Source organism: Chelmon rostratus, chromosome 4 (assembly GCF_017976325.1).
Source record: "Chelmon rostratus isolate fCheRos1 chromosome 4, fCheRos1.pri, whole genome shotgun sequence".
NCBI classification, from domain to species: domain Eukaryota; kingdom Metazoa; phylum Chordata; class Actinopteri; order Chaetodontiformes; family Chaetodontidae; genus Chelmon; species Chelmon rostratus.
Window position 1 is genome coordinate 15,572,747 of NC_055661.1, and position 25,671 is coordinate 15,598,417.

The window sequence follows — 25,671 nt, forward strand, 5'->3', positions numbered from 1 at the left end:
GGAAAAAGTATGAGCCTGGTCATCAAAATTTGCAGTGTTTTGTAATAGAAAGGCACTGATGTTTGAGGATAAGTTTTGAAATCGCTAGGAGACTATGCTATACAAAGTAGAACTTTAAAGAACTTCTTTGTGGCTTTTTCAAACAGTTTAGTCTAAAGCCTTTCCAGCCTTTTCAAAGTAAAAGGCTAATTAACTTCAACAACCACCAAAGTGGAAGAACTCAGATAGAAAGAACTCGATATACAGAATTTGTTTAGTCTGAATAGGCAGTGAGGCAATGACATCTGTATTTGAAGCCCAAACTTAAAAATTCTATTAATATGGATGGACATTAGAACCTCAAGATAAATGCATTGAAATCCTTTTGAAAATTAGAAAAGATAATTTAAAAAAAATATTACATGCAAAGCTTGCAAACACATTCAGCCTTCTGTGGACACTTGAACATAACAAAATTACTAATTCTTTGGCAAAGTATAACCATCTCATCCAACATTACCTGAATACAACAAAGATAGCAGTAAAACAGTGCCACTCCTATACTCAGACCCTTTTACAAAGCATGTGCTTTATGCCATCAAGTATGTGCATGTCTCACATTTATTATGGTGTGAATGACAAGAGGCTGATACAGCTGCAACTTAATAACTGACACTGTCTACACGTCCCAGTCGATGCACACACATTGAAAGGTCAGGGCAAGAAGAAGTAATACAGCTCTGGTGAACAAATCGTAGATTGATTTTGCCACGTGAAATGTGTTTGTGGCAGTTACTAATACACACACATTGTAAGAGAGTAGATCTAATTAGCTTGCTTCCTGTTTGTTATGGCTAATCACCAAAATACATCACGAAAGTACCTGGGCAATGTTGTGTTAAACAAGCCAAGAGGTTGCATGGCTTTAATAGTAAACACTTACTCAATTCAATGAACAATCACTGTCAATGTCTGGCAAAGGGGAAAAAGAAAGTATATCATGCAAACCAATACTAATAAAGGTTTTGCAAGTACAACAACTTCTGATTGCTACAGCAGTTTGATAGTGTACAAAATATGTAGTCTGGCATGCATTTGATATGATCTGAGCAGAAGTCAGCAGCAGCACTCTTTCAGCTGTTGCCTGCATCAGAAAAAAGGAGAAAGTCTTTTGTAAGAAAATGAGAAAGAGACTGAGGAGGTTGGCAGGGTGACCTCAGATTTTCCCAGTAATCAGTGGGTCAGCTCAAGGTCTGGTTGTTAACACCAGCTATCACAAATTAGAAACATACTTGCTGTCTTCTGACAGAAAAAGTTACAGTATAAGACCACTACTGGGACTGAAGATACTAAACCCATAAGGATGCCAAAAGGAGCCCATTCAGGACAGAGTGGGCATTGGCACCCTGAGTGAATTAGGCAGCATTTCAGCTAGAACATTTTGTCTATGGACTGTTCTTTAATGGGAGGCCTAAAGGTACACAGATCCAGGTGGGGGGCTTACTGGTTGTATTTCTCACATTTTCTTTTAAAGAGAAGAATCACTCGTCATCACCATCATCATCATCATCATCATCATCGTCATCGTCATCGTCTGGTTACTGTAAACTCCAGGGGTCACTTATTTCTACATCTTTTAATGCTTTGCATCTGCTTTTAAAAGCAAAACAAAGAGTGCACACTGAGAGAAAACACATTTTGACTTTAGGCAGGGAGATCAAATGTAAAAACAAATATGGTCTAAATTTCAAACTTAATTATCTAAAAGAAAATAAGATTGTAATTAAATGACTTTCTCAGACTGAAAATATGAACTCATGGTGGACAAAATGAAAAAGCTACGGGGTACAAGTGAAATTTTCGAGCACCTTACCACAACAGACGGCTTCACCCCATACACCACTATTACATCCCCCACTACTGCTTGCTTCGAATGGAGGAGAGAACAGAAAGTGACAAATATAAACAGTGGTACGGCTGTGTTGAGGGAAATTACCTCCCAGAACCACTGGCATGTTGCCAGCGAAGACATTCATCTGTTTTGTACAGAGTCTGAGTCACAGGCAAGACAGAAGGGAGGGAGGGGAAGAGTGAGAGCGAATGAGACGGGAGAGAGAGCGAGCTGATCACAGGCTGTGAACAAGAGGCAGCGAGTGGGAATGGGAGAGAGGCAGAGGAACCACAACATCTGAAAGTTTTAAACCTGTGATCGCAGTAGGTGATGCGAAGCAAGACTGGGGGTTCCTCCAACATGTGGAAGCAAAACAAATTCCACTTCATGGACTGTTTCAGACAGAGACAGATTTAGGTTTTGCCGCTGCGGGAGTGCATTCTCTGTCACGTTCTTATTCGGGGAGGGTGGAAATATAAAGACGAGATAGGGCAGTTTAAAAAGATATCAAACTAAGAGGCGTGCAAGAAAATGCAATGCATTGAAACGAACTGGACGTTAAGCCGCATGTTTCTCTTCAGTGTTTATGAAAAGTAAGCGACTTGGAAAAATACTGCAAGAGAGGAAACGTCAACGAGGAACTTAAAGTACAACAGACGTTAACTTCAGGAGCAGGTAAGAAACTTACAATAATTCATACTGACACTGGTTGAATTTTAGTTTTTTATATTAAAGTTAGTGAGTTAGAATTAAGTCTACACATAAGTAGGTTTCATATCTAAATACCTAACTTTTGTTTTTATATACTGAAAAAAAGTCAGTTTGAAATTTTCCATATCTCAAGCAAAACTCATCGTTCATTAATGTACTAGTTTTTATCAAAAACAATCATGTTTTTTTTTTTTTTTTTAACTTAATAGTGTATGTACAAGTGTAAGCCATTTTTCCTAACATTTTCCAGCTTTCTATAATAAACAGTAATGGTCAAGCAGGAAAAGACCCTCTTCATTTGTTACAATAAACATCTTTCATTGTTGTGCCATCATTCAGACAAATTGAAGCAAATGTGTAACAAGGTATTGCTGTTCCTTTAACCGATCTGTTTGTTCTTTTAAGTGAACGCAGTGGAAGACAAGAGAATCAGCCGTCTGGGAAAGTGAGGACCCCTGCTAGCATCTCACTGTGGAAGTACTAATTGTGTCGGGATTATTGCAAGCACTGTAATCAGTAGTGTTGGATTTTTTTTTTTTTTTTTTTTTTTTTGTCCCCTCCAAGAAGTGGATCTAGCAAGTATTTCTTTTGTTTTATATACTGCACAAAGGATGAAGCATCCTGTGCACTGATCCCCCCCCCCACCCTGTGTCCTTGACTGCGGGACCCAGTGACCATGCTGACCGAGTGTCCAACACCAGAAGGATCAGAGCCCCGACCCTCTCTCAGGCCTGCTGTAACCTCTGCAGCACTATGTCTCAAGCAGTCGCGGCTCCACTCGAGGCCAACAGCTCACAGTCAGGAGAAGTGCCTGGGGTTCAGCTGAAATGGGCTGCCTTGCTTATTGTCATGGTCATCATCCCAACTATTGGAGGAAACATTCTGGTCATTCTTGCCGTGTCACTGGAAAGAAAGCTGCAGAACGCCACCAACTATTTTCTGATGTCGCTTGCTGTGGCTGATCTGTTGGTGGGACTCCTCGTTATGCCCATTGCCCTCATCACTGTTCTCTACAGTAAGTTTAGCATGGGGCCTTGTGTTTGAAAAGCTGATTGTCTGTGTTGACAGAAACCTGTGAAATGCAACGCATGACAAATAACATTATCTTTACACCTAGCTTTGTTTGAAGAGTTTTTAACCCCTAAGGGTATACCATCAGCCTTGAGTAAAACCCAGTAAGCCATTTCTAATAAATGTTCAAGATAACACTGTTTTATAGGAAGTGTGTGTCGTTGGGGAAAAAAAGGAAAGCCCCCAATTTCAACGGAAAATTGCATTTAACCTTTCTCAGCCTTACTAATCTATGAAGAAAAACAGACCAGCATACTCATGGGTAGCGAGGAGGATAAAAATAGTTTGCGAGCAAGACTAGATACAATCGTGACTGTCTCTAAACAAATTATTCTAGGTAAATTATACCAATAGATGGTGGGCACAGGTACTACTGAACTACTGGTCAAGGGGCTCATCACCCATAGGAATAAATGCCAACAGTTAGAATTCAAGTGACAGTGCTGCGTACATACAGCTGCATCAGCTGATTTAGGCTCCTATGTCTTAATGCAACAACAAAATACAGAGCAATGGCCAAGGTATTATTCCCCACTAACTCAATTGGAGTATGATGAGCCAGATCATAATTAAGTCTCACACACACATAAAAGTGAAGTATAGTGTACCACAAGGCTATCTGTAGTCTTGCCTCTCTCTAATTTTGCATGACAGCTGGATGTGTTACACTACAGGTCTGCACTGGTCACAGGTGCTGTCCATCTCATCTCAATGCAGAGGCTTCATTAGTACGGCTATGCAATGAATCTACTTTACATCTCTGTTTGTAATAAATCTATCTATGTCTAGCTATATGCTTTTCTCATTTGGATTCGAGGGTTTACCTGATGCACTGATAAACAGTCCTTATCTCCGTGACTAAGAAATGTACAGCTTCATATAAAATACACTAATTTCATTTCTGGGGTTGGTAAAGTGAGATGTAATAATTTGTTAATCCACAACTGAAAGTTCAGAAAGTCACTGTGGTTGCCCCCCAAAACCTGAGTTGACATGTATTTTGTCAGTTGAATCACTGCACTTGGCTTTTAGCCGCTTTGTTGTAAACAAAGCAATGCAGGAGCAACAGCACGGCAGGCTGAAAACTTTACAAACCAACTCTCGTCTCAAAATGGACTGTGATGGAAGCAGAGAAAGGTAATGAAACGGAGGCCAGCACAACATTACTTGTGTCTGTTTGCTGCTCTGAAACTCTCAGCTTCAGCACTGAATGTTAATGAAGTCAGCTAATCTACTTTTGAAACTATTGGTACAACCTCCTCTGCTACCGTCCAGTGTGCCTGACTGTTCGGCTGACAGCAGCCTGGCAGGACAGACTCCCTGTGGTGCACTAGGATTTTATAACTGGACAATGACCAGGATGCACATTTTACTTTCTTTGCCTGTGGAGACTTTAAACTTCACAGATGATTATCAAAGGCACCGAAATGTGAGTCTTACAGGTGAAACATGAAACTAAAGTAGGAAGTTCAGAGTTCAGTGTGGGGCAACTGCTCTGGGGGAGCCCTGAACTGACACCAACTGGTCAGGGGAGTGAATAACAATTCTCATATTTGTAGGCAAGATGTATTGAAGAAAAGACATCAGCAATAATGTTTATCACAACTTAATACATCAAGGACAAATTATATTGTCAGTAATACTGTTATCAGCAGAACATCACTACTCTACAGTGGTGCAGCAAACACTCCAATGACAGATACAGCAACAACTACCACATGAGGCTGCCAGAGATATGTGTTTAGATAAAAGATCAAGCTAATTGCGAGGCCACGGAGCATTCGGTATTCATGAGAGGGTAAACACAGTTCAAGAAGCTTCAACTTAAACCTGAAAGAGCGAGACAAGAATGTGACTGGGCTACAGTAACACCTGTAAAGACTACCAGGCACGTTCCACAGCTGCTGGGCAGATGAATTCAAAGCATACAGGGAACACCTTGAAAAATGTAAAGGATCTGCTTGTTTAAAGTGAAAGCAGACGGTGTTGTAAACTTAAAATATAACGTCGCGTGACAAAAACTATCAAGACGAATATTTAGAAGACAGATGATTTGGTTGCTTTCTAAAGTGTGGTACCTGCAAGGCTGCAAGGCATCTTTTCTCACAACATTGCACTGCCGACTGAGTCAAAGTCTTCATCTCTCTGCTAGCCATATTAAATACTCATTTTCACTGTCTCTATTCTCTTCTAGCTATTGTTTTACGAGCTGTGTGCCAGAGGATTGAGTTTTTGGTTGAATGAACACAAAGTCACAAAAATGAAAATATATTTTAAAAAACTACAAAAGGAAAAAGAATACCAAAGCATAAGGAATGTTTTCAGTGGAAAGTCATATCAGGGCAGGATAAGAAACAGCAAATATACATACCGTTTTTTTTCCCCCTTTTTGCCCATTCAATTCAAAAACCCTGCACTGTCTATAATATCATTTTGACTTTATCTACCTAAACTTGTGCTAAGTTGCAATAATTATGAAAACTGAAATAATGTTGCTGATGAGATTTGCAATTCGGAAAACAGCAAAGTGTAAAACAAATAAAGAAACATTAAGATGAATTCCAATGTCAGGCACTGACCACAGCCTTTTGTAACCAGAAGCTGCTGAACATCCATTGCTTGCCATGAACCTTTTAGATATGTTTTATATGCTGACATTTGATGGAACAAGGAGATACCCAAAAACAAAACAAAAAAACAAAAACAAAGTTGCATTGCTGTTTTTCTTTCCGTACTTTAGGTTCCCAAATACACAATGTGAACATAAACGCAAGTACAAGGTTGTTGAAAGAGCTGTGGATATGAGGATATGATATGGGTTTTGGTAACATTATCCTTTTAACACAACAGTATGAAACAAATACAAACTCAGCTGCTCCAATGCAGAAGATGTGAAATTTGTATGTCGTACAGATGTAAGGTCAATTGTAGAAGGCTCACCAAAGTTCACTCATTCAACGTTTAATTAAATGCTTAACTCAATTAAACTAAATAAAAGCCTGTGCCCTTCTACAGCTACTTGGACCTTGCTAGATTGTTTATTGAATTTGGCATGGGACTAAACACTTCACCAAACAGGTACAGAGGGTCTACTTTGTGTGAATGATTTGTCAATGAGTAAGCCTTCCACATGAAACCTCATCAAAAGAATGACTCAAAAATTCCTCCAAGTATGACAAGAAAATGGTGCAAAAAAAAGTTTTTGTCAAGGAATATTTCCAACAGTCTTTTGCAATGTTAATGTGTGACGGGCCAAAAGCCAGAACAATTACTTGCCAATTTTATGCCTGGAACTGAAAATAAACACTACTGTTGAACATAGTCTCCAGCACATCTACATAAAGAGCTTTTAGCTCCATAAACAGTCAGTGAACCCTCCTTTTTCCAGTAAAGTCATTCCTCTCAGAGATAAACAAACACCAATCTTTTGCACGAGTGCTACTTCTAATCCCTTGCCATTGTGGCACATATCCCATAACTAGTAGTGTACAAGACCAAATTCATTTTGGATTGAAAATTCCTTATGCCATATGAATATATTATAGGGAGTTACTAACTGCACAACAATTTATTGTCTTACTGAACCAATTTCTTTCTCATATCCTCTTTAGACTCTGACTGGCCTCTTCCGGAGCCCCTCTGCCCCATTTGGCTGTTTCTCGATGTGCTGTTTTCTACCGCATCCATCATGCACCTATGTGCCATTTCACTGGATCGCTACATTGCCATCAAGAAGCCAATCCAACACAGCCAGTACAAATCAAGAACCAAAGCGATGGTGAAGATTGCACTGGTGTGGCTCATATCCATTTGTAAGCAAATCATTTCAAATTTCCTTAGCTCCTTTCCTTTTCTTAGCACAGCGATTACGCAAAGCTGCGGTAGTCTTTACTTTGATAAAGTTATTTCTCACAAATAGTCTGATGTCTTGATATTAGATCCACAGCAGACCTGGTTTATAAACCCAGAAATAAAAGCAGATACTATATAAACAGCAGCCGGTCAGCTACAGTGTATTTGGGAGGGAGATGGGGTGGTTGAGGGGCCGGGACAGTCGTATCATACTTAATCACTGAGAGTGAGACATGGGAAAGTAAGGACCCCTGCTAACATCTCATTGTGGAAGTACTAAACATACTAACCCAGTCAAATTGTGTCAAAAAGTTTGTCCAGGGTAATGTGGCTTATGCATCCAAGCTGCGCTATTGTTGCGGCCAATCACTTGCAAAAAATGAAGCACCACCACATCAAACATAAGCTGCAAAAAAAGGATGGTAAAGAGTAGAGAAGGCTACAAGTTTGCAGAGACTTAGAAACTGGTCGCTTGCAGAAAAGGTTTACAGAACAACCATTCTGCATTTGTACTCCAAAAGCCTTGTATGAGTGCTGAAGTGCATTGTCCAAGATTTCATAATCTTTTTGGCTTTATAGTAATACACAAAAAAATAGCTTCTGGCCATTATGTTTACCAATTTGTCTAAATTCACAGAGACATTACGCTCAGTGGGCCAGTACTCAGACCACTAAAAGCACAGTCGTTTGGCTGATGGGTGCAGTTTCATTTGAGCTTCATTACATGACCAAAGCCAGAAGATCAGATGGGATGACAGGAGCAGTACTTAACACTGCTGACAGCACAAGAGTTTTAACCCCGACTGTACACTGGTGCTCAGTTTAAGAGGGATCATGGCAGGCAATGGGTGATTAGTTTTACTGATTTTAAAAACTCAAAAAGTCTGCATTCAGAACTTGCCTTGTTTTTCCTAACACTTTCATGTCACTAATCATGAATATTGTTTCTATTTCTACTACTACCATATCCATTAAATGAAAAACTAAACACAGGAATGTCTTCCGTTTTCTTTCTTTCCTATTCTTGTCATTTTTCCAGGTGTCGCAATCCCAATTCCAATTAAGGGGCTTAAAAACTACCATCTTCCCAACAACATCACCTTTAACAGTAACCACACATGCCTGCTGAAAACAGACACCTTCCGGGAATTTATCACATTTGGCTCCTTGGTGGCATTCTTCATCCCTCTCACCATCATGATGGTCATCTACCTACTGACTGTCCACGTACTGCGCAAAAAGGTTTATTTGCTCAGGTCAAAGGCCACTCAGCGCTTTAGCTACCCAACAGTCTCCACGGTTTTTCAAAGGGAACAGGCTGTGACTCCACCTCACACTGAGCAACTGAACATGCTGGACAACAGACTTCCCAGGATGCAAGAAAAACCAAATGCAGGTGCACCGAACTCTCCTATAGAAGATGAAATGTCCTTTCGGAGAATGTCGACAATGGGCAAAAAGTCAATGCAGACTCTGAGCAATGAGCAGCGTGCCTCAAAGGTACTGGGCATTGTCTTCCTCCTGTTCGTAGTCATGTGGTGCCCTTTCTTCATTACTAATATAACCTCTGCCCTATGCACCAGCTGTGACTTTCATGTGATTGGCCGCCTCATGGAGATCTTTGTTTGGGTAGGTTATGTGTCATCGGGTATCAACCCACTGGTCTACACCCTATTCAACAAAACTTTCAGGCAAGCATTCACACGCTACATCACCTGTAATTACAAGAACTGTGTAAGTAACGAGCCAGGAAGGCACCCAAGGGCATCAAATGCAGATCGGAGCCTTTCACGGATTTCATTCAGATCTTCAATGGCAGAAAACTCTAAATTATTCATGAAGCGGGGAATGAAGAATGGCATTGGAGCAGTTAGCTACCAAAGTCCACTGAGGTGCCGACAAGCACCTGTACAGCCATCCAGTGGTGTTGTGTTAGACACAATGCTTCTGACTGAAAATGAAGGTGGTAAGCAGGTGGAACATGTTAGCTTTGTATAGAGATACCAGACAAATGAAACCAATTAAAGAGAGCACCTGAAGTGGACCAGATCAATGGTGCAACAAATATTCAAAATGTATGATTACAATCTGTGGTCATACTCAGTTTGACTGACAAATCATTCAATGTCAGTGTCCACGAGAATAAAATCTAACCTGCTGTTGTCTGACATTTGTTTACATCAGTAATTTTTTTTAGCAAAAGCAAACCAAGGCAATGTTTTCCAACTACGGTCATTTCAGAAACAAAAAGCTACTTTTCATCTTCAAGTCAAACTGCAAATCTGTTACATATGTGAATTTATATGGTTAAAATATTACTCAATGGACTTTGCAGATGGGTTAGATCAACAATGTCAATTCTCAAAGACAGCAAGACAGTTCATAGGGTACCAGAAGAGAGTTTGAGATTTCAAACGTTATAAAACTGTTACCTTGAGATGACCTGTAACAGGTCAACTTAAAAAGAAGAAAAAAGAGGATATCCTCTATGAAAGGTCAAAAGACGACAAAGTTCAGACAAACAGACATAAATGTGAGGAGTGAAGACATAACGATAACCTGGAAACTCCTTCCTCAACTCATTCCTATGCTGATTCTTCCAACTCGGACTATTTGAATATGCTGTAAACCATCTCAGACCATGTGCTTATATTTTGTTCAGACAACCACGACTTTGTCTTTCAAATCTCTCCTGCAGCAGACACATATAATGCATTGCACTCTTGAAATGACACTTATTGTATTTGCTGGACCTTTTGAAAGTACTCTGTTTTGACATGTTAAAAGGTTTCCAAATAAAAAATGTATATAAGAAAGAACGACATCCAGATTAAATGGAAACCTAAATGTGTTCAATAAAATATTTTCTGTGATGCTGAACTGAAAGAAAACTGGACCAATTCAGAGCATCTGTGTTCTTTTACTGTTGATATCTACACTCTGCTATGCTCCTTTCTTTTTATCAGCAAGTGAAGCTGTTTTTTTCATGAACCAGCGTTGACCAAAACACAAAAGGAGAGCCAAATAAACAGTTTAAATTAGACGGACTCAAAAGATCAACAAATAGCAAATAGTGGAATAACGGCAACTAAGGACACCAGTGTCATGCAAGCAGCGTTATTTTTACAGTCTTTTTATGCTCACAAATTGCAGTTTGTAGCCTTTTTGTAACAATACTGCACACCTCCAAATAATAACAGTTTAAACAGTCTTAATAGTAAACAAAATATGGACAGTGTCTGATCAATGTAGCAAGATATGAGACTTGGATAAGGCTTTACGAGCGTGGTATGCCAGGTTGCAGTGTCTCACTCTTTCATTACTGCCTAGATTGACCCGGTTCCATTGTTAACCATCAGAAACTTGATTTTCAAGTATTAGCAGAAACTTAAGACATTTGAACTCAATGCTGTCCTCCTTGTGTGCAAGTGTGCATGTTGAAGAAGACAAGGGAGATATCCTTAGCCGTTAGGGTGAGAAGTTGGAGGCCAACTGAATTGTTCTGGTTCAAAAGTCTCTCTAAACACAATGAAGATTTACACAAAGTTATCTAACGGCCAATTGATCACGTAGAATATCACGTAGCCTTTTTTGGACTTATAAATGTACACTCTGATATTTGTGCACTGGCTAGGCAGTCTGTTTAACACTGCTCTAGTCTCTGATTGGTAAATCAGTGTCTGCATAAGAGTGATGAATCCCTATAAATAGATGATAATGGGAGTGACAATGACGAATACGTCTAGCTTCCTCTTACAGAGGAATACCTTCCATGAAGGCCAGGTCATTTTAAATTCTAGACAGCAGTGCATCTAAATTCTCCTGTAACACCATAGAGAAACTGTAAATGCCAAACAACATCACATCAGCAGTACAAAACTACAAATTAGGGATATCCAGGGCAACAGAAGCAACACAAAACAAACACTTGATGGGGATTGCAATGGTTTGTGCTAAAGCAGTGCTGTGTCTACAGTACATTGTGCATAGGTGAAAATGAACTAAAGAAATGCAGTATTTTAAGACAAAGCACTCTGTGTGAGGCTCCAATGCATGTAAAGAAACTAAACAGAGACCGAGTAATTCAGTCTCATCCTTACCTGAACAAGATAAAGCCAATGGACTCGACAGCAGCCCTTCTGACGTCATCATTCACGTCACTCACCTTAATGAAGATAAGCAAAGCAGTCAAATAACCAAAGCTATACTGAGACTCAGAAAATCTGCAATTAACTTTAATGATGTAGCTCCCTTATGGTTCACAGTATGAGGAATATACTCTATCATCTGATAAGTTTAGCTTGCATAAAGTGCCACCTACAGGACAAGAAGTTGTTCACAACTCTGCAAAATGTAGCTACTGAAAGCAAGCACAATGACTGGCATACACATAATACTTTCCACTGTAATGTCATAATCTTTTTCTTTTTCCTTGTTAAAAGTGTTGCAATGTCAGACCCATGGTGCATTCAGGTGGTTCCAATAATCTGTACTGGCTTTAATATAAAGCTAAATGGATTCAGAACCATTAGTTCAGCTTCAGGCTTTTTTAGGCATAGGACAACACTGATGTGCCACGTAGAAGCTGAATGTGACACAATTTGAGCAAGGACAAATATTTGCCTCCAAATTGAAATTAAAATGGAGTTTTTTTTAAATAATTCTAATTAACAACTAAACCACTTTGAATTGTGATGAACGCAACAGTTGTGCTGTCCTGGCAATTGGCAACTATTTCACTGCCAGTAGGATAAGCCTGTCTTCCACTAAGTGAAGTAATGTGTTGTGAAGAGGGCCAAACAGGAAACACTCACAGCGACATGTAGCAGGCGTCGGATGGCCTTGTTGTTCCCAGAGCCGCAGTAGGCCATGCCAACTGTGTACATACCAGAGCGTCGCAGGATGGGGTCCTATCATAGACATTGAAGGAAAGCAGAACTTTGAGACTTTGTGTCTGCGTGCACAACTACAATCAACATAGTTTGAGTCATTTCCCACATCTAGCTCAAGGATTCCTGGCACAAAGTACAGAGAAGAGACTCATGTGTTACATGAAATACAGACACAAGTTGTATGAGTACATACAGGACTCAATACATCAAACACTGGAACTGCACGTTACACCAGCAAGGTTTATGCAGAGCAATGCCCTAGTAAGACACACTGAGATTATATTTTAAATATCCTCCCCACTTCTTTATCTCTAGGGACTAATCATACTTGTGTCATTCCATATATATTCCTAAAATATGCGTAAGCTGCACCAATGCAAGAGAAGTACTGCAACCTTCGTTGTTGTTGAAAAGTAAATCACCACTGATCTCATGGTGTACATGACATGCTTTGTAATGGCCTCCCAGCCTTACCTTGTCTCTGCAAAGGCTTTCAATGAGGGCATCAGCCTCCTCCATTCGTCCATACATGACGAGGGCTATCCCCACTGCCAGACCACGCAAGATCTTCTCGTGTTGTGTCTCCTGAGCATAGCCCACCATGTCCTCAATGGCCTGGGCTGCCTTAGAGCCCAGCATGACCAGACCCAGGGCCAGGCCCGCAGCTTCACCTGAGAGCACACATGCTATTGTCAGCAAGGCTTATTTTGTTTTTACGTTTTTTATGTTCATCTATACTTGACTAGGCAAATTTTTTCATTTTTCTAAAAACACAATTTTCATTTTCAAGCATTTATTAGTCATTTGTTAATATCCTTTATTATTTCTGTGCAACCATACTGCAATTTTCTTTGTTAATTTTGTTAAAGGCCTTCACACCTGTAACAGCATCATCCTGGTACAAGTTGGATTTGAGGAGATCGTAAACATCCTGTCTGGCTGTGCCCAGCGCAGCCAAACCAAGGCCAAGGGCACCCCCATGACGGACAATCTGTAAACCAGAAGAAGAAAACAGACCATGAGAGAAACATAAATTTACCAAAAGGGGCATAGTGCTGCTGGTCTCAGACACAAACTTTCAACTGAAGCTTTTAATTCTAAATTCAAGTGAACATAAATTCTCTGGTCTAATTTTATTACCTACTTAAAACAGATGACTCCCTTCTTTCAGCAATTTCATGAGTCCCATTTAAGTGTACTGTATATATGTGACAATGAGCAAGGATTCAAAGTAATCGTTAAAAAAAAAAAAAAACTCACATCATTGCTGGCGTTCTTGAGCTGACTGAGTAGATAGTCAATGATGTCCCCACCATGGTTGGCATGAATGAGTCCCAGAGCATACAAGCCTCCACCCTCCTGGTAGGCTGAGCCAGGGGAGGTGTCTTTGGGCAAGTAGGTGGCCATTAATTGGAGAGCCTCCTTCTCGTGACCCTGAAAAACACACCACGTCATGTCCAAAATTAAATCTGAAATAAAATGCAAAATATTATTTTTAATTTGCATTATATTATCATCACAGAGACAGAAATTTACCTTGTGGATGACACCCAGACTTGCTGTGGCTGTGAACTTTGCCCAGTTGGTGGCTCTTGCAAGCCATTCCAAATTCTCTCTACAAAGTCAAACAAAAAACTTTGGTCAAAATGTCACTTGGAGTGATTGTGTTTGTCATTCTGTCTATGCTATGACATATGTTTCCATTCTGACAGCATAATTACCTGAGGAATTGGTCACTTGTGGTTCCTGTATGCATGAAAGAGTTGGCTATTACTGTGGCTGTGTGGCACACGGAATTTCGAACTGCATCCTAAAGTGACCGAAAAAAAAAAAGAAAGAAAATTATATATTGTACAATCTGCAGTTCATCCGTCTGTGTAAACAATATGTTAGTTGCTAAACATTTCATCTTGTTGCTGTACATTACCTTTGTGTTTTTGAGGATCATTAGATCTGTGTTGTTATTTCGGATTAGGAACTGCAAGTGTAACTCAATGGCCATCTCCCCGCTAAGGATTTTGATCATCTTGGCATTCTGGTCTTTAGGCTCATCTTTCTACATAAACACAGAAGCAATATGACAATCTGTCAATCAAAATCAAAGTTGCTTTATTTAAACACAGAAAAATGAAGGGCACCTGGTATCACAAAAATATCCCAACTCCAATTCCAAAAAAGTTGGAACTCTGCGTAAAACATAAATAAAACAGCATATGATAAACTGATATTCCTTTTTGACATATGCTCAATTGAAAACAGTACAAAGGCAATATATTGAATGTTTGACCTCATCAACTTCATTGATGTCTGTAAATATCTGCTTATTCTGAATTTGATGCAGCAACACGTTTCAAACAAGTTGGGGTAGGGGCAATAAAAGACTGGGAAAGTTGTGGAATGCTCCAAAAACACCTGTTTAGAACATTCTACAGGTAAACAGGTTAACTGGTAACAGGTGATAGTATCATGACTGGCTATGAAAAGGAGCATTCTGGAAAGGCTCAGTTGTTCACAAGCAAGGATGGAGGCGAGGTTCACCACTTTGCGAACACATGATTGTACAAAGGATATTACTACATGGGCTCAGGCACATTTCATTAACCGCTGTCGGTAAACACAGTTTGTTTGCAATTGATTGTTTTAAATTTACATTGTACAAAACGTCCCAAATTTTTTGAAGTTGAGGTTGGACATCCAAATCCAAAGAGCTTACAATTTCTGCTGTCTTTCCAGCAGGGGAGCTGCCAGCCTTGTCATCTGTCTCCATTGCATCACTGTAACGCACGAAAAACAACTATGGTCAACGCTGAATCATTTCATCACATGTAAGTAACTCGATAACTCAAATGAAGCCAATGCACAGTTTCAGTTAGTAGCCCCATTTCTCCCACATATTCACTGTTTCTGGCCTAATTGGGCCTTATTATTCTTATTATTATATTCAGAAAGTAAAAGCAAAGATATAAAACACATGCACACCAAAGAACAAAGCCTGTAGGGCGCGATCCTAAATATTCTGTCTCTGAATTATTGGAACTTGTGTACTGAACCCCCCTACTGGTGTGTTCAACATTGTGTGTGAGGGGTTTCTGGTTACTTTCCTAGGAACTCTTTCTAAAGCCTAAAAAATTAGCAGTGAAAAGTCTAAGCACTTGTAAACATGAATAAGACTCAGTGCGTCAGTCTAGTTATTTATTAGCATGTCATTATTCTCTTTCCCTGCCCACCTGTCTTTGTCTGGCGTGGGCACAGTGCCTGTATTTGTAGAGCCAGGGACTGCAGGGATTGGTGTTCCAACAGTGCGCAAGTTCTGGATGACAGAGGAGAGGAACTGCTGGCTGGCACTCTCATACAGGTCAAAGCAGATCTGATAGGCCATCAGCAAGTTGTCCTCCTTTACTAGCTTTTCCAGGATGTCACTCACTGCCTGTGGGTCATCCAGGAAAATCAGGCACTGGAGAGGTGAGGAGAAAAAAATGATTAGAGAGCGATTTTAGGTTCTAACAGTTTTTCGGAACAAATCAGTATATAGCATTGCTTCTTACTGTTCCAGTAAATGGAGAACATCAATAGCAGTTGGTGTGACTTAATACTAATTTTGTTAAGTTTTAGCTTTTTTTAAGCTAGTATAATGAGTATAAAAAGCTGATGATCTTATGCAGATTAAAATACACTCCAATTATCAACAATTTGACGGTAGGAATTATTACAGGACTGCTGTATTAGATTTAGCTAGGTGTTTTTTATAAATTGGAAACTGAGTCTATATTATGGTGGCTTCATCAGAATGACCCTGCAAACCTACATCAAACACTACAAGCAATCAAAGAATTAAGTAAGTTAAAATAGCACAAAGTGTAAATGAACATGCTAAAATGCCTAGGCAACAAATTAACGATGAATGAAAAAAAAGTATATTTAAATAAAAAATATTGATAATTACAACTTCTAAAACACAACAAAATGCATCCTAACAGTTTCCTAATGAATCAAGGTTTGTGTTGGAGAAAATTTCAACTCAGTCAATGAAAATGCAAAAAAAAGTGTTTTTGAGGATCTGATCGTGGTACCTGGCAGACATTGATAAAATCAGGCTTCTCCAAGTTCATGTAGAGCTTGACCAGCACCCGCAGGACCTCGTTGCGAAACTTCTTGTTCTGCATCAGGGACATGCACACCTTCAGGCTATAGGCAAGGAGGCCACTCACATCATTCTGCATGAGAAGGGGAAAAAAGTAAAAAGGTGTTATGAAAAGTAATAATTTGATACAATTTATTTGATCAATAGGTGATCAATTGAAATCAAGACTCCTATATGAGAATTATGCCTGTACAAATTATGTTCAGTGAAATTAGTTAATGTCAAGGCAGACTGTATTTGAATAAAGTGATTCTTGTAAACTCTATTAAAGTTTTGAGGTATTATCATCACATCATCATTATCGTAAAAGTATGCTAAACTCTTGTACAAGATTTAGAGATATTCTGGTGATTATTAAAGCTAGAAGTAAATATTCCAAACTAATCTCAAGTGAACTGTGAATGACAACAGCTGCTGACCGACTCCAAGATGGTCTTCTCAAACATGTCAAGTCGCCTGGTCTCCAGGGCGATGCCAATGGCCTGCTTGTACTTGTGATCGTCTAGGCAACGCAGGAACATCTTGTTGACAATGCCCTCAAGGCGGGGGTCGATGCTTTTCTTCTCTTCGTCCTCTGGCAGCTCAGCATTCTCCACCCGCAGCTTGGTGTAGTGGTCGATGCATTTGGCTAGCAGCAGAGACAAAAAAGGGATTTTAAAAACACAATGGCACAATTCAAGTCAACATCTTATTCCATATGTCATTCACTGGCTTTCTCAATGAGAAAGCCCTGGCAGGTTTGCAACCTGGAGGAAAGAATTGCTTTTCCCATTTAAGTTATTTACTTCACACTGGCAAGAGTCACAGCAGTATCCAAACAACAGAAATTTCACATTATCACGAAGCAGGTAAGTCAAGTGTTTTTGTAAAATCACTCACCAATGATGGTCTCCACATATTCGGAGTCATCTGTGACATTGAAAAGCTCTCCAGCACCGAGAGCATAGTTCAGAGACTCCTCAAAGGCTCCAAGGTGGTAGAAAACCTTAGAGGCCACCAGGGCAGCAAATGCTCTACTCCGAAATGTCTCATCCTCATACAGGACCTCGCTGTGAGTGGACAAGGATGTTATATAAGAGTAAAAAAATGGGACTAGCAAAAGATCTTTTTATATCAGTGTTGATGGTAAATTATCAAATCTAAAATTATCTTTTCTCTGTCCCACAGAGCAGTTTCTGCCACAAAGCAGAAAATTCTGAATTTCGGAAGGATGCAGAGATCTGCTTAGGAAACTTTCTAGTCAATCGTACACCCTTGAGGAACACTCAGGAGTCTGTGTAATCATGAGACACACTGCTCATTAAATTTCACCTCCATCTAATGTGTCAATGCTTTCTTGAATGTGTCACCACTTGTAAGGTAAAGGATTTTGTAAGTCAATCTTTCTCACTACTGCAGATGTAGAAAGAATAAAACTAGGCACTCAAGCTTCTACTGCCTAATGTAGCAACAACTATGTCAGTTATTGTTTCCAAGCTCATCAGTCGTACTTACATCTTATCTACAGATCCCGAAATCTCAGCCCAGAAGTCATTCACAATGGAGTTTAGCTTGTGTAGAGCAAACTCCTGCAAGTGAAACAGAGATGTTGCAGAGACATTACATTTTTGTGTTCGCTTTTGTCACATCGCAATTTTGTCATTACATTAGATCCATCTTAGTTTACTCACTATCTTCCATCACCGTGTTTATTTATGTAGACAAAAGTGATGAGTTCTATTCATTAAAGAAAGTTGCACACGCACACACACACAGCTTCTGTTGATGTCATCAGGTGCAGCCTTACTCAAATCTTATGGGAATGTCGAGGCGTAGCACTGACCAAAGCTGACTGTAACCACGATTTATAAAATCTTAAGCTTGCATTGTGAGGCATGCAGAGGTTATAGCCTCTTGTTAATGTGGCCAATCATGCATTGGAAGTTGAAACAATTAATGGAAACAGGGCACAGACAGATCTATTTACCTCCCCTAATACTGTAAGTGCCTCCTTGTCTGTACAGAGAGAACATCCTGCCACACCTCAAACCTCTAAGGAAACCTCCAGGACTCTTCAATACAATATTGAAAGTACAGGTTGAAGCTCTCTAGAAATTTAAGTTGTATTTTTAACAGCTGCTTGGTGGATTGTTTTGCATGCATGCTAAAAGGCTCTACCTCTGTCTCCTTATGAAACAATTTAAGAGGAGCTGGTGTCCTAAAACATGTGTGATTTTATTTGTAAGAAAAGCACACTTACATTCAATTTCTGTACTTCTGAGTTGCATCTTACATGACATTAAATTATCTCTTTAAAGGGGGTTTGTCATCTTCAGGCACCTGGTCTGGTTCTTACCTTCAGTTGTGGCTCCTCCTCATCAAGGAGTGAAATAATCCCAGCTGGGGAAAAAAAAGGAAAACAAAGTTGATGCAGCAATTGCTTGATTAATGAAATTCAAATAACCTCTTTTCCTACCAAGCACAAATTACACAAAACATATGCCAGCAAAATGAGTTTAGTACCTGTCTTCAATGTTATCTTCAAATACAGTACTACAGTAAAATAATTAATATTAACACGCATTAAATGCCAGCTGCATTGATGAAAGTTCACCTTATATATATACATACGTAATTGAATAAAGTGGGATTATTAGCAACAATATTTAAAAATGCACCTACAGGTTATATCAAAGTATGCAACTCACAGGAAATTCACATGTTAAAAATGTAGTGTTTTATAACGTAATTAGGCAGGGAAAAATAAACAGCTTCAGCGGTCAAATCTGAACCCGTTTTGTACACTACACTGACACTAGGACATATTAAGGGCCAAAGCAAATTAAGGGGTGTAATAATTTTAACGCGTTTGTTTCTTTCGAATACGAAAAAACATTCTCGTGTTTATAGAACCATGAACTTGAACTCCTTGCAGAATAGCTAGGATCCTGTATGATTGCAGTGTAACGTTAACGTTACTATAGACTGTAAGATTAACGTTACAGACACTTTTTATCCATTCCTACATTTTAACACACGTGCAGTGAAAAACACCGTCGCCTAGTTATACCACAGACACACAGCAAACGCTTCTGCCTTCCTAAAAAATATTTTGGTGGATTTATTAGCTACCACAGGTTAACGGCTGACTAACAACTGCTACATTAGCTATGTGACTCAGCTAAATCAATGGCACATAGCTAAAGTTACGGCTAGCAAAATAAAAACACTTTCTGTGACTTACCGGCAGATGTTATCATGATTGGCTCTTAATTCCCTCCTCAGCCCCACAATCCTGGATCGACGGTGGAATTCCGTGTGATTTTTAAGCAGGAAACAAAGGTTTGTAGTATCTGAAAATGTACAGCAGTAGAACCAAACGCAGCCGCAGCTAACTTCTTTTTGTCCGGTACCGCAAGTCCCCTTCTAAAGGACCTCTAGGCTGGCTGCCCTACTTTAAGCCTGACTAAAATACACAGAAAATATAATACAATTCATTGTATCATCGCAAATTTAATTCGGAGTGTCTGAGAAATTCAATAGACTATGAATACATATTCCTATAGTCTTTGAAATTAAGTATGGAAATATAATAATTGAGCTTATCCAATTTATGGACTGGCTCTTCTAAAGGTGGTCTATCGTGAATCAGTTCTTCTGCCTGTGAGTCTACGTGCCGGTGGTGTCGCCAATGAGCTTTATGGAAATCAACTGTACAATGAGGCTGGCATGCCAGTAATACAACTAAATGTATGACCGCACAGTATTGATTCAGGAATTTATACCCAGTTGCCAACCGAATCTCCTAATGTCCTATTTTAAGTCTGTTCAAAGAATAGGCAGTGAGCGTCCTCTTCAACGAAGCTGCATACTCACACAGCTTAAATGGATTTATTTACATATTTATATGAATGTACAGACCAGTAGCCTACATAAATACATCAGTGAAAAGCAGTTTCATCAGTTTCTGTTAAAGATAATGCTACTATCAATAGCAATCATCTAAGGCACACAACTCCACTAATAAATGAAAATGAAAAAAAGACATTGATAGACTACGGCAAGATGAACCTGCGGGAGGGCCTCAGGGGGGAAAGAAATAGCTGCAAGGCCCCTGTTGTGATGCAGGTTTTAATGGCCACTGGAGTACTGGGGCCAGTTGGTAATCCGGCACTATATTTGACTATGCATCATCATTAAGGAAGTACTTTTGCTGTAAGCTTTCTAGCCAAGCCATACTACAGTTTTAATATGTATTAAAATAACTGAAAAAATCTCTACCTAAACCTGTGTCAAAAAAGAAAAAGAACAGAAAACAAAAGACTGGTGTTAAATGATGTGCCATCACCACATAACAAACACAGTAACTCCCTTTGTGACCAACCATTGTACATTACAGACAATGTGTAAATAAGGTAGACGGCAACAGATTTGACAATTTAGCAACTTATTTCTTCAGGAGAAGAATCGTGGCGGCTCAGCAGTGGGAATATAGCGCAGCATGAAGAAACACTAACATGTAATAAGGCTCTGTTGCACCATGAGGCCAACTTGAAAGTAAAAACAGGATTGTCACGGATATGCCTCCAGCCACAGGTCATGTGCCATTAGCTGTCTCTTCCAGATGATCCTCCTTCCGCAGGAGGCCCAGCAGACAAGGAGTTGGTTTTCAGAGGGATGCTTTCTTCTATACTTCCACTGTCACCTTCAGAAAAAAACAACAACATAGAAACACTGTTACCCACTGTAAAATTCAGTAAAATGAAAATAATGATCACACAGCTTGTCTGCAGTGGGATTTAAGTATTTCCCTGCTCCCCATACACTGTATGTGCAAAGTGTTGAAATAAGGTACATTATGTTACTGTAAAACTGTTGTGTGTAGGATCAATCTGATGGTCGATGCATTCCAGATTTTTTTTTTTTGTTTGTTTGTTTTACTGCATTTTATTCAATTGTACATTGCCACTTGAAGACAGACAGGCAGCAATAGTAAGAGCAGCAGAGCACAGTAAGTCACTGTTTAACCAAAATGCTAAATATTCTGTCAACTGGTGCCTTCTGCTTCTTCTATTAAACATTTATTTTCTGTGTGACTGCTGATCACTGTGTGTGATTTGATCCAGAGAGGCCAATGATGAGTGAATGTCTTTGTCTTTCACTGTGATGGAATGCAACCTGCATCCATTCCTTTTACCCATGTAGTGCATTGTGTGTTAGGCTCAAGGCCGCCGAGAAACCTGAACAGGACTAAGGAACTATGGAACAGATGAAGAAAACAAAAAGGGAAGAGTTGAAAGAAAACATCCTGTGGGAATGGAAATGCTTGTACAGCTCAATCAAACTGAACTCCAGGACGATGATGGTACCTCTTTTCCTGCTGCTTGAAGCACTGTTGGCATGGCCTCTGCCTCCTCTTCTCTGAGGCCAGAACAAACATTGAAATGGCCAGAAAAGCGGGTTCCGTCTATCCCTGGTATTATCTGAAAGGCAATAATAAGCGTTTAACAATTTGGCAGCTTATCTAAGGGCTTTCTAGTTTCATGAATGCTCCTTTTGTTCCTGGGCCTTTGCAGCCATGCTTGGGAAGAAAAATGTGTGGTCTTGTGAATGTCAGGGATTGACCTATATAGTGGAGCACACACAGTGACACAAATCACTAGTGTTTGTAGCAAATCTCTCATCTACCATGACATAATTAAAATACCTACTGTATTACTTCGTTTAACTGCATGGATGATATGTGCATGAAATTTATGTGAACTTATTTCATTTCATGAGGCATCACTATTTTCCTATCAGCATAATTATGTTGAGGAGTCGCAGGCTTGTGTGGTATCTGCATGGCTCATCTTTTAAGTGTTTTAAAAACTCTCAAAATCTAGATAGCTCTGTAGCTCTAATATTGCATGCATCAACAAATCTGCATGGTGCAATGATTAAACACACCGGAGTTCAAACTTCATGTTTGCAAGCGTCTGCCTCGCTGACGTCTGTTTGAGCAAACTCACATTTTACTAAACTAAGTGCAGCAAGCAAACAACGTCTGCTGTGGCTGAATACGTGCGAAAGCCCTTAAAGATGACGGACAGTGGATGTTATTACACCTGCTGTTTGCGATGAGTGAATCGCTTTGCAGGCGTTTCTCTTGATGCTGAGCATCTTTGCTTCTGTCTTCGGGATGAAGGTGCCGACCCACATGGTCCCAGGTGAATGCTTGTGGAACACTGAGCGAATCAGACGCTCCAGGAGTTGCGCACACTGATGCGTCTCGGCGCTCTCCTGTCCGGTGCGTATTAATCCGATCAACGCTGGTCGCTCGATTCTGGCGTGTCTCGTGCGTGCCTTTACGTCCTTCAAGATCTCTTTTAAGCACAGCTGGTTGGAATTTTCGCTGAGAAATGTCTGCCTGAAGATGAATATGATGACGGGAGAGTCTATGGTTCGCTTGAGGCTGTGAATGTTCGCCCTCCTCGTGGCTGTTCGCTGACCGCTGCCATTGCGCGCTGGCCGCTTCTCCTCCTCCCCGTTCTCTCCCTCCGGACACGCTCTCAAATCCAAACCCGTGGGCCTTGCTGTCAGAGGTATGTCACTGCTTTTCACTGTCTCTGCCTTGACGCAAACGTCGTTTGGACTTGTAGTTTCGTAGATGTTCGCCGGGCTGCCGGGAAACATTTCACGGATGAACTCTCGCAATATTCCAACGTCATCCCCGCCCACCTCTTTACTTTTACATGGATCACTCACCAAATAAATCCTCTCTTTACCTCCGATCAGAGCTATAGCCTTCTGAAATTCCCTCTCCTCCTCGGGCAGCGTGTCCTGCAGGGAGGCCGAGTCTGCCATCCTTGCGCAATTACGGCTGCGCGAAGCCGCTTTATTTACAATGAGCCGTCAGGTCATCCGCTGCCACCTTCCTGGCCGGTAAAGCGCAGAGAAACTTCCTCTCTGTCATCGGGAACACCGGCAGACAGGGTGGGGATAAAGACTCGGGGTCCATTTCTATTGGCTCGTCATTTTTGGTGGGCGGGGCCACACAGATATATCACAGGCAGGTTACAAGATAATGAAGTTAATCTTTAATGGATAACAAGACATAAAACAATGATGATAAACGACATCATGAAGCAAAAGCAACAAGGGCTTCAAGAAGAAAAGAGAAAAGTGATTTTTTCACGAATAATCCAAACGATCCCGGAGTGGACAAATGGTGGGATGTAGCTAAATATCTTTACTTAAGTACTGTACTTTGGTACACATTTGAGGTACTTGTTCTTTACATGAGTATTTTCCATTTTATGCAGCTTTATATTTCTACTTCACTACATCTAAGAGGCAAATATTGTACTTTTTACTCCACTTCATTTGGTTGACGGCTTTAGTTATGAGTTGCTTAGTTCCATAAATGATTTAGATGACAATTTTCATACCCTTCCTGTCAAGTGAAAACCACGTATTTGTTGATTTTGACAGGACAGCGACACCATAGACACATGTTGATCTTGTAGAATACAATGCATTGCTGTAGATTAAACTGCCCCACAGCATGTAAAGTAATTAGAATTAGCTCAACCTTGAATATTTACAGCAGTTAAGTGGAACATAAACATTAATGCAGCATTTATAATAATCCAGAAACATCACATGTGATGTGGGAAGTAAAATGCTGACAGGAATCCTTTTACTGCACAATGGGTACTTTATCTGATGATTCTTACACACTTTAGTAAGGTTTTGAATGCAGGACTACTTGCAGTGAAGTATTTCCACAGTGTGGCATTAGTGCTTAAGTGAAGGACCTGCACACTTCTTCCACCTCTGGGCTGGACTGTGGATGATGAAATCAGGGTGCAGAGGTCTCTTTCTTTATTCCCACTATTCTCATTGAAAAGAGTCCTGCCTTCTGTCCGGTGTTGTAGATTCCTGCCTTCTCAGAGAAAACAGAGGAGCAAAGAGGGGACAGTCATAAGCACCAACCTCAACACAAGTGCTGCACTCATCCAACCTGCCTTTTCTACATAATTGCCAGAATGGCCTCAGCGACACTTGACTTCTTTGTAAGATCAAAAATGCCTCTCGCCGTTAAACCCCCAACCACTACATCAGCAGTCTGTTGAGTTCTTGGGACTCTAATCCTTTAATCCACCCATGCCTGTTCTTTAATTAAAAGGTGCTGTCAGTCTGAAATACCACTGAGTTCATGAAATGAAGTACAAATGAAATAAGTTCAGCTACTTAGTCTGTGTTTGCTTTCTTCGTTGTTTGCAGATGAATAAATGATAAACCATAAAATCTGACCAAAGCCAATGCAGAGCTTCCGGCCTTTGACCTTTAGACTGCCTGAACACTGATTAGTCAGCCAACATGTTTGTTATTTGCCGTTTCTTCAAACAGAATCTCTGTGTGTCGTTATTGACTGACAGAGGTAACCTTTCACCAATAATGATTTTAATTTTTGTCATTGATCTTATCTATCATCCCTCCCAATTTCATAATACCACAAGGGAAGGCCGTCGCAGCTCTCATTGAAATCAGGACAATACATTTAATGTGTGATCTCTATTTTTAATTTAAATACAAAGCACACGATACACACCTTTGTGACTTTAAAGTTATTTAAGTGTTTTGCTGAACCTACTGACCTCTTTGTGCAGGGAAAGGAGGAGCTGAGGGTCAAGAAGCTCACTTGGACCAGTGAGAGAGACACGGAGACCTAAACGAACTGCCAACAAAAGCAAAGTTCTCATTAAAGTGGCATTACAGTGCTTATATAGAGGCAAGCCTCTGAGGCGTTTTCATCCTTAATCAGAAAAATGAACTGAGACGGTTTGCGTGAGCCGTTACTGTTGCAGAAATTCCACAAACAACTGTTTTTGGCTTCTTATGCTCAGACCTGGGATGAGTAAAATCAAATATCAGACATCAACCAGCCATTTTATTCAAAAGATTTAAAAAAACATCTGTTTCTTTTCGTATGTTGCTTTTCATCTAATTCCTCTATAAGATTTTGTAAATAAATGAATCTTTTTAACTTGGTATCCCAATCAAGTCAGATCACAGTTCATACACGCAGCAACACAACATCCTTTTTTTTTTTAAAGAGTAAATCATTAAAATAGAAACACACAAGATTTGATAGTTTTACAGTGGAGATG

The 25,671-nt window shown here is 40.0% G+C and overlaps 3 protein-coding genes across 5 annotated transcripts in view; 1 reads left to right on the forward strand and 2 right to left on the reverse strand.

Moving 5' to 3' along the window:
* The window catches only part of psmd1 (proteasome 26S subunit, non-ATPase 1), a 41,969-nt gene extending 22,056 nt beyond the window's left edge, over positions 1-19,913 (reverse strand). The window contains exons 1-16 of the mRNA XM_041934897.1: positions 19,761-19,913; positions 18,873-18,916; positions 18,032-18,105; positions 17,417-17,586; positions 16,957-17,165; positions 16,467-16,610; positions 15,624-15,850; positions 15,110-15,170; positions 14,324-14,452; positions 14,118-14,206; positions 13,933-14,011; positions 13,657-13,830; positions 13,276-13,387; positions 12,871-13,067; positions 12,319-12,414; positions 11,605-11,669 (exon numbers count right to left, since the gene is read on the reverse strand). Of these exons, the coding sequence (XP_041790831.1) occupies positions 11,605-11,669; positions 12,319-12,414; positions 12,871-13,067; positions 13,276-13,387; positions 13,657-13,830; positions 13,933-14,011; positions 14,118-14,206; positions 14,324-14,452; positions 15,110-15,170; positions 15,624-15,850; positions 16,467-16,610; positions 16,957-17,165; positions 17,417-17,586; positions 18,032-18,105; positions 18,873-18,916; positions 19,761-19,776 (1,886 nt within the window). The 5' untranslated portion in view covers positions 19,777-19,913. The remainder of the gene's footprint in view (positions 1-11,604; positions 11,670-12,318; positions 12,415-12,870; positions 13,068-13,275; positions 13,388-13,656; positions 13,831-13,932; positions 14,012-14,117; positions 14,207-14,323; positions 14,453-15,109; positions 15,171-15,623; positions 15,851-16,466; positions 16,611-16,956; positions 17,166-17,416; positions 17,587-18,031; positions 18,106-18,872; positions 18,917-19,760) is intronic.
* On the forward strand, positions 2,139-10,384 carry htr2b (5-hydroxytryptamine (serotonin) receptor 2B, G protein-coupled). The gene is made up of 4 exons (XM_041934898.1): positions 2,139-2,545; positions 2,987-3,596; positions 7,264-7,464; positions 8,544-10,384. Exons 2-4 carry the CDS (start codon positions 3,335-3,337, stop codon positions 9,500-9,502), a joined length of 1,422 nt encoding a protein of 473 aa, XP_041790832.1. The 5' UTR covers positions 2,139-2,545; positions 2,987-3,334; the 3' UTR covers positions 9,503-10,384.
* Positions 19,914-20,473: 560 nt separating the features above from the next.
* LOC121605936 (uncharacterized protein C2orf72) lies at positions 20,474-23,421 on the reverse strand. 3 transcript variants are annotated; one of them, XM_041936067.1, is made up of 3 exons: positions 22,624-23,421; positions 21,886-21,999; positions 20,474-21,221 (listed from the first exon to the last, which is right to left on the reverse strand). In XM_041936067.1, the coding sequence occupies exons 1-3, from the start codon at positions 23,360-23,362 to the stop codon at positions 21,124-21,126; spliced, it is 951 nt and encodes a 316-aa protein (XP_041792001.1). In that variant the 5' UTR covers positions 23,363-23,421; the 3' UTR covers positions 20,474-21,123. The 3 variants fall into 3 exon arrangements, 2 of the variants coding, with proteins under 2 accessions (XP_041792001.1, XP_041792002.1); XM_041936068.1 differs by lacking the exon at positions 21,886-21,999; XR_006006810.1 differs by lacking the exon at positions 20,474-21,221 and having other exon boundaries at positions 21,896-21,999; positions 22,528-23,421.
* Positions 23,422-25,671: the final 2,250 nt, after the last annotated feature.

What these genes read in the sequence shown, in the direction of transcription:
- htr2b (XM_041934898.1), top strand. Translation starts at nt 3,335, where the DNA reads ATGTCTCAAGCAGTCGCGGCTCCACTCGAGGCCAACAGCTCACAGTCA. An exon ending in CCTCATCACTGTTCTCTACA is followed by an intron (nt 3,597 to 7,263) that starts GTAAGTTTAGCA and finishes TATCCTCTTTAG; the next exon opens with ACTCTGACTGGCCTCTTCCG. An exon ending in GGTGTGGCTCATATCCATTT is followed by an intron (nt 7,465 to 8,543) that starts GTAAGCAAATCA and finishes TCATTTTTCCAG; the next exon opens with GTGTCGCAATCCCAATTCCA.
- LOC121605936 (XM_041936067.1), bottom strand. Translation starts at nt 23,362, where the DNA reads ATGGCAGACTCGGCCTCCCTGCAGGACACGCTGCCCGAGGAGGAGAGG. An exon ending in TCACTCATCGCAAACAGCAG is followed by an intron (nt 22,000 to 22,623) that starts GTGTAATAACAT and finishes ATTGCCTTTCAG; the next exon opens with ATAATACCAGGGATAGACGG. An exon ending in TTCAAGCAGCAGGAAAAGAG is followed by an intron (nt 21,222 to 21,885) that starts GTACCATCATCG and finishes TTTTTTCTGAAG; the next exon opens with GTGACAGTGGAAGTATAGAA.